Raw genomic sequence first — 12,354 nt, 5'->3', positions numbered from 1 at the left:
ACTCTAATTTTTGGATCAAACTATCTAGTCTTGAAAATTGATACGACCCTAAGCTCTGAGCTTTGAACTACAGACTTGTTGATGAAGGGACCATGAATGCCAGAGTCACGATGAAGAGACCCCAAACTCCATCCCTGAAGCTCTAGATTCCCAATGAAGAGACCCTGAACTCCAGGCCTCAAACTCCATACTCACTGATAAAGGGATCTCAAACTCCAGATTCACTGATAAAAGGACTCAAAACTCCAGGCCTCAAACTCCAAACTCCCGATGAAGAGACCCTGAACTCCAGTCCTCAAACTCCAGATTCACTGATAAAGGGATCTCAAACTCCAGACTCACCAATGAAGGAACCACGGACTCTGGGCATCAAACTCTGAACTCGCCTATGAAGGGACCCAAAATTCCAGGCCTCAAACTCTGGATTTGCTGATGAAGTGACTCTGAACTTCAAGCCTCAAAAGAAGCATCATCCATCATTAAGACCATAAGACACACATGCAGAATTAGGCCATTTGGCCCATCAAGTCTGTTGATAAAGAGAAAGAACAAATCTGATTCCTCATGGAGAGGTGGTTTGGCAATGGTGGTTAAATTAGTAATGCCAAGACCTCAACACAATCAAGAGATACAAATTAAAATCCCAACTGATTAGGGGACCTGCTGACCTAGGGGGGCATGAGTGACCAGAAGGGAGGAAGCTAATGTTGCTCAAAACCATGTTAATTTTGTTTTAATGATTATTTTAATTTTTGATTATTTTGTTTATCTCAGATGGACCTAAGACGAGAACAGCAGCTGTACCGAAATTACTTGGCCCAGAAGGCAGAGGATGAAAAGCGTCAGGAAGAGGAAGCAAACCGGCTCATTGAGGCGGACATGGAGAAAACATGGGCCAAACGCCAAGAACGGGTGCGCTTGAAGAAAGAGGCTCAAGACCGCCTCCAGAAGGAAGTGATGGAAACACGCAGACTTCAGATTCAAGAGAAATGTAAGAATCTTGTTTTGCTTTTTCCCAATCATTTTTATTCTTTTGCCAAAATCCATATTGAATTCAAGAGTCATGAGGTAATGTTGCAGCTCTATAAAACTCTGGATAGACCACATTTTGGAATATTGTGTTCATTATGGTTGTCTTATTATTGGGGAAGATGTAATGGGGAAGTTTTGGTAAGGCAAGCATTAAGGCAAGGTTAGCCTGGAGCAGTTGTAGTCAAGTGAGACCTTTGAAGTGAGATTACTGGAGACATCTCTGCTTACTACAGATGAGACGGGTGGGGTGGGTGGGGGGTGGTGACTGCAGCAGTGTTACTCAAGCCAGATGAGTGAGGCCTCTGCAGTGAGACCTTTCCAGAAACGTCTTCCAAAAAACACTCCTTTATACAATAGGGACTACTGGAGACAGATGAGATTGGAATAGCTGAAGGATGAGAAATACACCCAACTAAGGGGCAATTGTTTTACTAACTTCTAAAATATCAATGGTTGTCAGCTTAAACTTCTAACACCTGTATTGTGAATGGCAATTGATCTTGCAAGTATGGGATTCAAACATGTACTGTTTACCAAGTGGTCAATATCTGTAACTGATGAGCAGGTTCTGTATAAAAATAGTAGTTTTCTGTCCTGGCTTCAGAGCAGGATCGTAATAGGGGCCACACAGTTCTCCTTGTGCACAAGTAACATAAACAGTGTGTGAGTTGGAAGAGAGAATGTGCTCTGGGCTCAGTTATTGTAGTTATTTTATTTTATTATCGGTGATGACAGTAGAAGATTTAGAGATAGTGCAGAGAAAATTTACCAGGATGCTGCCTGAATTTGAGAACATATCTTCGGAGGAAAGGTTGAGCAAGCTAGGGCTTTTCTCTTTGGAATGAAGGAGGATAAGAGGTGACCTGACAGAGGTGTACAAGATCAAGTGGATAGCCAGAGGATTTTTTTTCCCAGGACCAGTATGAGGGGGCATAATTTTAAGGTGATTGGAGGAAGGTATAGGGGAGGTATCGGGGGAGTACAGACTAGGATCTGCAAGTGAGGAAATCAAGTGTCTAGTTGCGCAGGGAGATACTGAAGCTTATTGATTAGTTTTGAGGAAATGATAGTATTGAATGCTGAATTGTAGTCAGTGAAGAACATCCTGATGTCTGCATCTTTGCTATTCAGATGTTCCAGGATTAAGTGAAGAGCCAATGAAATGGCATCTGCTCTTGACCTGTTGTGATGGTAGGCAAATTGGAGCAGATCCAGGTCACTCCTCAGGCAGGAGTTGATATGCTTCATGACCAACCTCTCAAAGCACTTCATCACAGTAGATGTAAATGCTACTGGATGACAGTCATTGAGGCAGCTTACCATGTTCTTCTTGGGGACTGGTATGACTGAAGCCCGCTTGAAGCAGGTGTGTATCTCAGTCTTCTGAAATGAGAGGTGAAGATGTCTGTAATCAACTCCAGCCACTTGATCAGCACAGGTCTCAGTACGTGGCCAAATCATCGCCTGAGCCAGATGCTTTCTGTGGATTTGCCATCCTGAAGGATGCTCTTATGATGGCCTCAGTGACTGAAATCACAGGGTCATCAGAGGCTGAGGGAATTCATGAAGGTGCCTCCATGTTCTGTCGGTCAAAGTGAGCATAAAAGTCATTGAACTCATCTGGGAGTGAAACCTTGTTGTCACAAGGGGCCCAAAGCTTTAGATAAGGGGCCCAAAACTGTTCACAATACTCCATGTGCAGTCTGACCAATGTTTTATAAAGCCTCAGCATTACATCCTTGCACTTATATTCTACTCCCCTTGAAATGAATGTTAACATTGTATTTGCCTTCCTTACCACTGATTCAACCTGCGTGTTAACCTTTAGGGAATCCTGCACGAGGACTCCCAAGTCCCTTTGCACCTCCAATTTTTGAATTTTCTCCCTGTTTAGAAAATAGTCCACACCAAATCTTTGCTATTAAGGCCAAGGCCCCATTTGAATTCTTAACTATTTGTTTGATCTGCTTGTTAATTTGTTTGTGATTCATGCACAAGTACACCTAGGTACCTCTGTAATTCACTCATCTGCATTCCATTTGATGAACTGTTTCAGCCCAAAATATCAATCACATTTCCTCCAGAGATACTGCCTGACCTGCTGTGTTCCTCCAGGGTTACGTGTGTGTTACATATTAGTATGACACCAAAGACTCTCGCAAATTACGAGAGATGTCGAGAGCATTCTAACTGTTTGCATCACGGTCTGGTATGGAGAGGCCACTGCACAGGGTCAGAAGATGCTGCAGAAAGTTGCATACTTAGTCAGTCCCATCATGGGCAAGAGCTTCCCTAAGCTCAAGGACATCTTCAAAAGGCGATGCCTCAAAAAAGGGGGCATGCATCATTAAGGACCCTCATCACCCAGGACATGCCCTCTTCTCATTGCTACCATCAAGGAGGAGGTACAGGAGCCTGAATACACACACTCAGTGGTCAGAAACAGCTTTTCCTTTGTCATCAGATTGTTGAATGGACAATGTACACTGCCTCATTACTTTTTGCCCTCTTTTTGCACAACTTATTAAAATATTTCTTAATTTAATTTATAGTTCTTTTTATTATGTATTGAAATGTACTGCTGCTGCAAAACAACAAATTTCATGACATAAAACCAATGATATTAAACTCGATTCTGACTCTGATTGAATAGTAGGGCAGGCCTGAGGGGCCAGGAGACCGACTCCTGCTCCAATTTTCATTTGTTCTTGTGTTATGAGTTTCTTCCTTGTATTCCAGTTGTGCCAGTTTTAATTTAGAGCCTCCTAAATATTGTGCCTCCACTAATCACTTTTCTCATGTGCTCTGCCTGCTTATTCAAAGTTCAAAGTGAAGTTGTTGTCAAAGTACGTATAGTACATAAAGTACTCATCCCTCTTGGAAGTCTTTGTGTTTATTGTTTTACGACATTGAATCACAGTGGATTTAATTTGGCCTTTTTGACACTGGTCAACAAAAACAGATTCCTTCGTGCCGAAGTGAAAGCAGATCTTTATAAAGTGATCTAAATTAATTACAAATACAAAACATAAATTGATTGCCTAAGTATTCACCTGCTTTCATATGACACACCAAATCATCACTGGTGCAGCCAGTTGGTTTAGAAATCACATAATTAGTTAAATGGAGATCACCATGTGTAGTCAAGGTGCTTCAATCGATTGTTGTAAAATTACACCTGTATCTGGAAGGTCCAACTGCTAGTGAGTCAGTTTCCTGGCAAAACCTTCACAATGAAGACAAAATAACACTCCAAGCAACTCCACCAGAAGTTTATTGAATAGCACAAGTCAGGAGATGGATACAAGAAAATTTCCAAGTCACTGAATATCCTTTGGAGTACAGTTGTCAATCATCAAGAAATGGAAAGAATATGGCACAGCTGTAAATCTGCCTAGGGTGGGCCATCCTCCAAAACTGAATGATCGTGCAAGAAGGGGACTTGTGAGGGAGGCCACCAAGAGACCTCTGACAACTCTGGAGGAGTCACAAGCTTTTGTGGCTGAGATGAGAGAGACTCTGCATACAACAACTCTTGCCTAGGTGCTTTACCAGTCGCAGCTTTGTGGGGGAGTGGCAGAGGGAAAGCCACTGTTGAAAAATACTCAAATGAAGTCTCGGCTAGAGTTTGCCAGAAACTCTGAAGTCAGCTGGACAGTGGGCTGTAGTAACCTGCTGTCAGCAACCTTTGCCCCAGTAGGGGTGATGGGGGGAAGGAGGGGAAGGAGAAGAAGATGATGACCCTTGGTTCAAGGTACCTGATAGTTGAGGGGTAATAACTGTTCCTGAACCTGGTGGTGTGGGTCCTGAGGCTCCTGTACCTCCTGCCTGATAGTAGCAGCAAGAAGAGAGCACAGCCTTATTCCATTATTCTAGTCCTTATTCCTTATTGCATTTCCAGCCCTGATCACCTTGGTATGAGCTGACAGTTTCCTCTATGCTTTCCTTCTCACAATTGGACATCAGGAATGTCCTGTCTGGCTGAAAGATTGTGTGGTATGGAGTCTGCGCAGCATCAGAACACAAGAACCTACAGAGGATAGTAAAAACTGCTGAGAGGACCATCAGAGTCTCCCTCTCTCCCCCCCCCCCCGCACCATTTGCAACATTTACTGGGAGTGTTGTAGACAAAGGGCCTGAAGCATTGTTGAGGACTCCTACTACCCATCCCACAATCTCTCTGACCCACTACCATCAGGAAGGAGGTAGAGGAGCATCAGGACTAGAACTGCCAGACTGGGTAACAGCTTCTTCCCTCTGGCTCTAAGACTAAAGAACACCCTGCCACCACCGAGCTTTTGTCACAAAAACAGCGAATGTTTACTGTACTCTTTACTGCTAACCTATGCTGTGCACTACATCCATGTTGAATTATATTTTATTAACTTATTTATGGTAATATTTTCTCTTAAGTGCTGTGTGTGCTGTATGTTTTGTGGATGCACCGTGGTCAGGAGGAACATTGTTTCATTTGGTAATATATATGTACTGTCAGATGACAATAAACTTAAATGTGACTTGACAGAGTTATGAGCAATCCACACACACAAAATACTGGAGGAACTCAGCTGGTCAGGCCGAATCTATGGAGGGGAATATGAAGGGGCATTCTGTGTGTGTCGCTTTGGATTCCCAGCATCTGCACAATCTATCGTGTCTATGAGCAAGCTACCTTACAGATCTTCCCATACATGGTGCTCATGCTCCCAGCCTTCTCTCTGCCCCTTTTTGAATGTCCAGTGGATACAGTTTCAACCTGGGAAAGAGGTTCTCAATAAATGTTTGATGCCTGTTTTCAGTGGAGAGAAATGTGAAGGCCCCACAACAACTGGCAGCTGAGCGAGCAAAACTGGAGAAGTCTGTGGAAGAGCAGAATCAAGTGGAGGAGGAGAAACTGGTCAGGTAAATGTGTGATTAGCTTTAATGTTATTTATTTATTTGTTTTTGTTTTATTTAGGGATACGTCCCCTTTTGGCCCTTCGAGCCACACTCCACTTCAACCCACCAGTTTAACCCTAGCCTAATCACAGGATAATTTATAATAACTAATAAATCTCCTGACTGGTATGTTTTCGACTGTGGGAGGAAACCCACATGTACATGGGAAGGAACATACAAGCTTGCTTACAGAGCATGCCAGAATTGAACTCTGACACCCCCGAGCTGTAATAGCTGTCTACCATGATGCCCAGTTTTCTCCAGTGACTGCTATCTCCACGATGGATGAACTACATTGCATTTAATGGGTTGAACATTCAAAGTTCAAATTCAAAGTAAGTTTATTATCAATGTAGAAATATATCACCATGTACAACTCTGAGATTTTTTTCCTGCAGACAGTAGATAAAAGGAAACACTATAGAGTCAATGAAAAAAGTACACACGAAGATTGACAAACCGATGCGCATAAGAAGATAAAGTGTGCAATTACAAAAGAGTCGTAATAATAAAGTAATAAATAATATTAAGAACATGAGTAGTAGAGTCCTTAAAAGTCAGACTTTGGGTTGTGGAAGCAGTTCAGAGTTGAGGTGAGTGAATCTGGTTCAGGAGCCTAATTGTTGTAGGGTAATCCTGTAACTGTTCCTGAACCTGGTGTTGTGGGTCCTGAGGCTCCTGCAGCTCCTGGATGGCAACAGCAAGAAGAGAGTGTGACCTGGATGGTGGGGAATGTTCCTCTCAATCAACTCAACACCTGTGACCCTTTGATTCTGGCTTGCCTTTGAATTTGCTTCCCTACAAGACTACTAATCCATTTCTGTAGCATTAGTAAGAGCAGACTTGTTGAGCAGAATAGCCTAAATCAGCTCCAAAATCTAATGGTCTTGTGGTCATCTTTGCCTCTACCTTAATTCCAATTAACTGGTAGTGTGCAGTCAATTATGGTGCTAGCAATGTACCAATCAGGGTTCAATTCCTGCCACTGTCTGTAAGGAGTTTGTATTTTCTCCCAGCGACCACATGGGTTTCCTCAGGGATGCACTGTTTTCCTCCCACATTTCAAAAACCTTTGGTTAGGGTTAGTGAGTTATGGATGTGCTATGTTGCCAGAAGCATGGTAAAGCTTGTGGGCTGCCCCCCAGCACATTCTCATTGATTTGATTTGATACATTTCATGATATGTTTCAATGTTTGATGTACATATGAGAAATAAAGCTAATCGTTTATGTTTTGTTTAAACATATAAACCTGCTTTGGAGAGGGTGCAGAAGAGGTTTACCAGGATACTGACTGGATAGAGAGCATGCGCTACAACAAGAGATTGGACAGACTTGGGATGTCTTCTCTTTACAGCAGAGGCTGAGGGGAGATCTGAGAGAGATTTATAAGATTGAGAGGCATAGGTAAAGTAGAAAGACAGTATCTTTTTCTGAGGGTCAAAATGTCTAACATCAGAGGGCATGCATTTAAGGTGAAAGGGAGTCATTTCAAAGGAGATGAAAGGGACAAGTTTTTTACACAGAGAGTGGTTGGTGCCTGGAATGTATGGCCTGGGATGGTGGTAGAGGCAGATACATCGGGGACTTTCAAGAGATTTTGATAGGTACATGAATGTGAGGGAAATGGAAGGATATAAACATTGTGTAGGCAGAAGGCATTAGTCTAGTCGGCCACATAATTACTAATTTAATTAGTTCAGCACAACACTGTGGGCTGAAGGGCCTGTTCCTGGGCTATACTGTTCTATGTTCCTGAAGTTTTCTCATTGTGTTGTCACTGATTAACCCAACTTGTAAAATTTGGACTTGTTCCTCAATTACACTCAGAAGATAAGGCAACATCTATGGAGGGGAATGCCGAGACCCTTCCTGAGGAATAGATAGCATGAGGGCAGAAGCCAGAATAAGAAGGTGGGAGAGGCAGAAGTACCAGGTGAGGGGAAGCATCGGTGAGGGAGAGGAGATGAAGCTGGGAGGGGACAAAAGGAAACGATAAAGGGCTAAAGAAGAAGAAATCTAATAAGAGAGGACAATGGAGACAGACTATCCACTGATATATTTTACAAACCTACTGGCCCTTGACTGTACCTCTACCCACCCTGTCACATGTAAGCCTGCTAATCTACCACTCTACTCTAACCCTATCAGGTTCCTCCTTCCTCAGCCCTTTACCTTTTCAACCTATCCCCTTCCAGCTTTTTACTTCAGTCTCCTCACTCACCCTCCTTTCCCCTCATCTGGTCTCACCTATCTCCTGCTAGCTTGTATTTCTTCCCTTTCCCCACCTTCTTATTCTGGCTTCTGCCCCGTTCCTTTCCAGTCCTTATGAAGGGTCTCCGCCCAAAGTGTCGACTGTTTATTCCCCTCCATAGATGCTGCATGACTTGCTGAGTTCCTCCAGCATTTTGTGTGTGTTACTCAGCCCCAAAACATTTTAATTCTGATTCTCATTCCCACTGCAACGTGTCAGTCCATGACCTCATCCTGTGCCATGATGAGGCCACCCTCATGGCAGAGGAGCAACACTTCATATTCTGTCTGGGTAGTCCCCAACCCGATGGCATGACTATCAATTTCTCGTTCTGTTTAAAAAAAAAGTTCCTTCTTCTTCTATTCCACACTCTGGCCTCTTACCTCTTCTAACCTGCCTATTACCTCCCCCTAATGCACCTCCTCACTTCCATTTTTCTATGGTCTTCTCTTCTCTCCAGCCCTTTACCTTTTCCACCATTGCCGGCAGCCCATCCCACACACTCATCACTCTCTGAGTGAAAAACTTACCCCTGACATCTCCTCTGTACCTACTCCCCAGCACCTTAAACCCTGTGTCCTCTTGTGGCAACCATTTCAGCACTGGAAAAAAAGCCTCTGACTACCCACACAATCAATGCCTCTCATCTTTTAAGAGACTTTTGGATAGGTACATGGAGCTTAGGAAAATACAGGGCTTGAGGTAAGCCTCGTAATTTCTAAGGTAGGGACATGTTTAGCACAACTTTGTGGGCCGAAGAGCCTGTGTTGTGCTGTAGGTTTTCTATGTTTCTATAATGAGGTCAAAAGGATGTAGGTTTCTGATTCTGACCTTCATCAGTCAGGACATCAGCAGTGATGTTGTGCTACAACTTTACAAACCGATCGTTAGACTTCAGCTCGATGACTGTGGGCATTCTGGTCACTGCACTGATAGCAGATTCTGTGCTGCAGTGAAAATATTTTACAGGTGAAGGTGGAAGAGAAAGTGCACAGTTGTGAGACGCAATCTGTCGATAAAGCAAGATAAGGAGGCAGCCACCCAGCCTTCTGGAAAGTGCAATAGGACTATTAAAACACAAACTTCACACCATCTTAAAAGTTCAGTCTTCCCTCACTCTGATCAACCATTCTAATTAGACACCCTCCTTACCACCCTCTATCATCGATTACCCCTGTCACTGCACTGTACTGTAAACACTTTAAACTACCGTTATAATACTGTCTACATTGTAAATATACACTGGTATTTATGCACATTTTATTCCATATCTGTACTTTATTTTTACATAATTGTTTAGTCTTTATGTAAGACTATAAGACATAGGAGCAGAATTAGCCTGTTTGGCCCATCGAGTCTGCTCCACCATTTCATTATGGCTGATTTATTATTCCTCTTAACCCCATTCTCTTGCCTTCTCCCTTTCACCTTTGACACCCTTACTAATCAGGAACCTATCAACCTCTGCTTTAAATATACTAAATGACTTGCCCTCCACAGCCATCTGTGGAAATAAATTCCACAGATTCACCCTCTGGCTGAAAAAATTTCTCTTCAACTCTCTTCCAGAGGGATACCTTTGTATTCTGAGTCTGTGCTCTCTAGACAATTATTCAACAGCTGTTGCGTTGCATGCCATGCCTTGACCAACAAACGACATCAAATTCCTAATACAGATTAATGTATATGGCTAATAAAATTAATGCTTGAGAGAAGTGCCGTGCATTCTGAGGATGCCTCTTTAATGAAAGGGAATTGGGTGCAGTGTGTTGGAATGACCAACAGATGGTGCCAAATGATTATTAGAAGGTGAAATTTCACTGCACTATTCACAGCAACTTTCAATGCTGTAATTATTTAAAATTTACAAACTTTTTCTGAAATTGGTAGAGAGGTTCTACTGAAATAATGCATCAGATTGCATCAGGTCCCTAAAATTTGGATTACTCTTATTTATTTTGGTAGAAAAGAAGAGGATCCACTGGTCTTTAAAAAGACACCTGAGGAATGGGAGTTTCTGTACTCTACATGAATTCTAATTTCTGAGCTCTGTGCCTTAGCCTTCATACTGGTATAATAAACATTCCTGGAAGTCTTGTAGTTAATGATTGTAATCATTCATTATCAGATGACACGAAGGTTGCTGGTGGTGTGGATAGTGTAGCAGGTTTCATAGGTTACAGTGGGACATCCCATCACATTTAACAACACGATGTTGGTGTTTGTGGGGCCCCAGCTCCGAACCCTCCCCCGTTTATCCTCAGATGTATTCAGGTCCCCTTCCTGCTAGGTCCTCCCAGGATGGAGAAACCCAGTGACGTTATGTTGAAGTTGTATAAGATATTGATGAGGCTTAATTTGGAGTGCTGTGTGCAGTTCTGGTCACCTACACACGGGAAAGATGTAAATAAGTTTACAAGAATGCAGAGAAAATTTACAAGATGTTGCCAGGTCTGGAAGATCTGAGTTATCAGGAAAAATTGAATAGGTTAGGCCTTTATTCCCTAGAGCCTAGGAGAATGAGGAGAGATTTGATAAAGATAAAATTATGAGGGATTTAGATAGGGTAAATACAAGCAGGCTTTTTCCACTGAGGTTGGGTGAGAATAGTAGAGGTCATAGGTTAAGGGTGAAAGGTGAAATATTTAAGGGGAACATGAGGGGGAAATTCTTCACTCAGAATTTGGTAAGAGTGTGTGACAAGCTGCCAGCAGAACTGGTAGATGTGGGGTCGATTTCAATGTTTAAGAGAAGTTTGGATACATACCTAGATGGGAGGTGTATGGAGGGTTATGGTCCAAGTGCAGCTGGATGGTCGATTAGTAGCTCGGCATGGAGCGGATGGACCAAAGGGCCTGTTTCTGTGCTGTAGTACTCTATGACTCAATATCTCCTCACAAGACATGCAATCGACGTACATTTGATAAATCTGAATGAATATCATTCTTTGACTGCAGGGCGAAACAAGAACGGAAAGCCAATCAGCAGGACCTCTTGACTCAGATCAACTACCAAAAGGAACAGCGCGAGAGGGAGAAAGCAGAGAGACAGCGGGAAACCGAGGCAGCAAAACTGGAAGAGGTAGCCTACCAGAAGAAACTTCAGGCAGCTCTTTCCAAACCCCTTACTGACACTGAGCAAATTCACCCATGGAGGAGAAAGCATTGTAGTGAAGTGTGTTAGATTTATGGATGGATGCCATGGTTTCATTTGATTTATAAGGGTATTTGAATGGTATTTAATTCTTAGAAGAACTTTTTTTTAAATTGTGTAAAGTATTTAATAATGGTGCCTAGAATGTGTTACATGTTTCTGTGTAACTTTACTAGTTTGATTATAACTTTACTAATTAAAATATTGAACCAAAAAGTTGTGCATTCTTTAGTTCATGTTTCCTTTCACACTGGATAAGTATTTTTTAGATTACCACCTACAGTATAACGACACACATTTTGTCCTCACAGAGTTCTCAATTTCATCCAATATTAGCAATCACATTACATCATTCTCTTCTATCCTCCGAATCTTTTTAATACATAAAAAAAAGTTGTTGAATGTTGTTGATTTTTGTTGCATGTAGTGCCATGTAGTGAGGTGTATGGGGAATCCAGGGAGTTTAGCATGTCTAGTAGAAGGGCTTCTTTTGTCTATCTGGGGCAGCTCACTCCACTTGTGGGCCCCACCACACACTCAGCTCTTAGTTGTGGCTCCAAGTAACTGTTTGCATGAGACAGTGGCCACATCCCGGTACGTCGCTTCGACAGATAGCTAAACCAGGTGAGGGTAGTCAGCGAGCCTCATACCCTAGTGTGATAGGGACATGCCAGTCCAATTTTGCAAAGTCAGCTCTGGTGGACTGGACGGATTAGATCTACAGTGAGATCCAATGGCCAGGAAGGCAGTTCTGCAATGCTCCGTGGAGAGCAAAGGGCATGATATGGCACAGAGAAGTCATGGTCATCCACTGCAACCAAGGAAGACTCCAGTTGTAGTGCTTTATTGTACCACTGGACCCGGACTTCTGAGGTCTAGAGAGTGGAACTACCCCAGTACAACAACATCTCCACTTTAAAATCTCTCCCACAAAGGTTCCCTGTCATCATTGGACATGATGAATAACCACCAGTGCCA

The 12,354-nt window shown here is 42.7% G+C and overlaps 1 protein-coding gene across 2 annotated transcripts in view; it reads left to right on the top strand.

Moving 5' to 3' along the window:
* The window catches only part of cfap53 (cilia and flagella associated protein 53), a 41,329-nt gene extending 29,748 nt beyond the window's left edge, over nucleotides 1–11,581 (top strand). For both annotated transcript variants that reach the window (XM_072252192.1, XM_072252191.1), the window contains 3 exons: nucleotides 775–991; nucleotides 5,832–5,934; nucleotides 11,181–11,581. In XM_072252192.1, coding sequence (XP_072108293.1) covers nucleotides 775–991; nucleotides 5,832–5,934; nucleotides 11,181–11,406 — 546 coding nt within the window. In that variant the 3' untranslated portion in view covers nucleotides 11,407–11,581. The remainder of the gene's footprint in view (nucleotides 1–774; nucleotides 992–5,831; nucleotides 5,935–11,180) is intronic.
* Nucleotides 11,582–12,354: the final 773 nt, after the last annotated feature.

The sequence above is a fragment of the Mobula birostris genome, chromosome 3, assembly GCF_030028105.1.
Source record: "Mobula birostris isolate sMobBir1 chromosome 3, sMobBir1.hap1, whole genome shotgun sequence".
Lineage (NCBI taxonomy): Eukaryota > Metazoa > Chordata > Chondrichthyes > Myliobatiformes > Myliobatidae > Mobula > Mobula birostris.
This window is presented reverse-complemented; position numbering and strand designations above follow the sequence as displayed.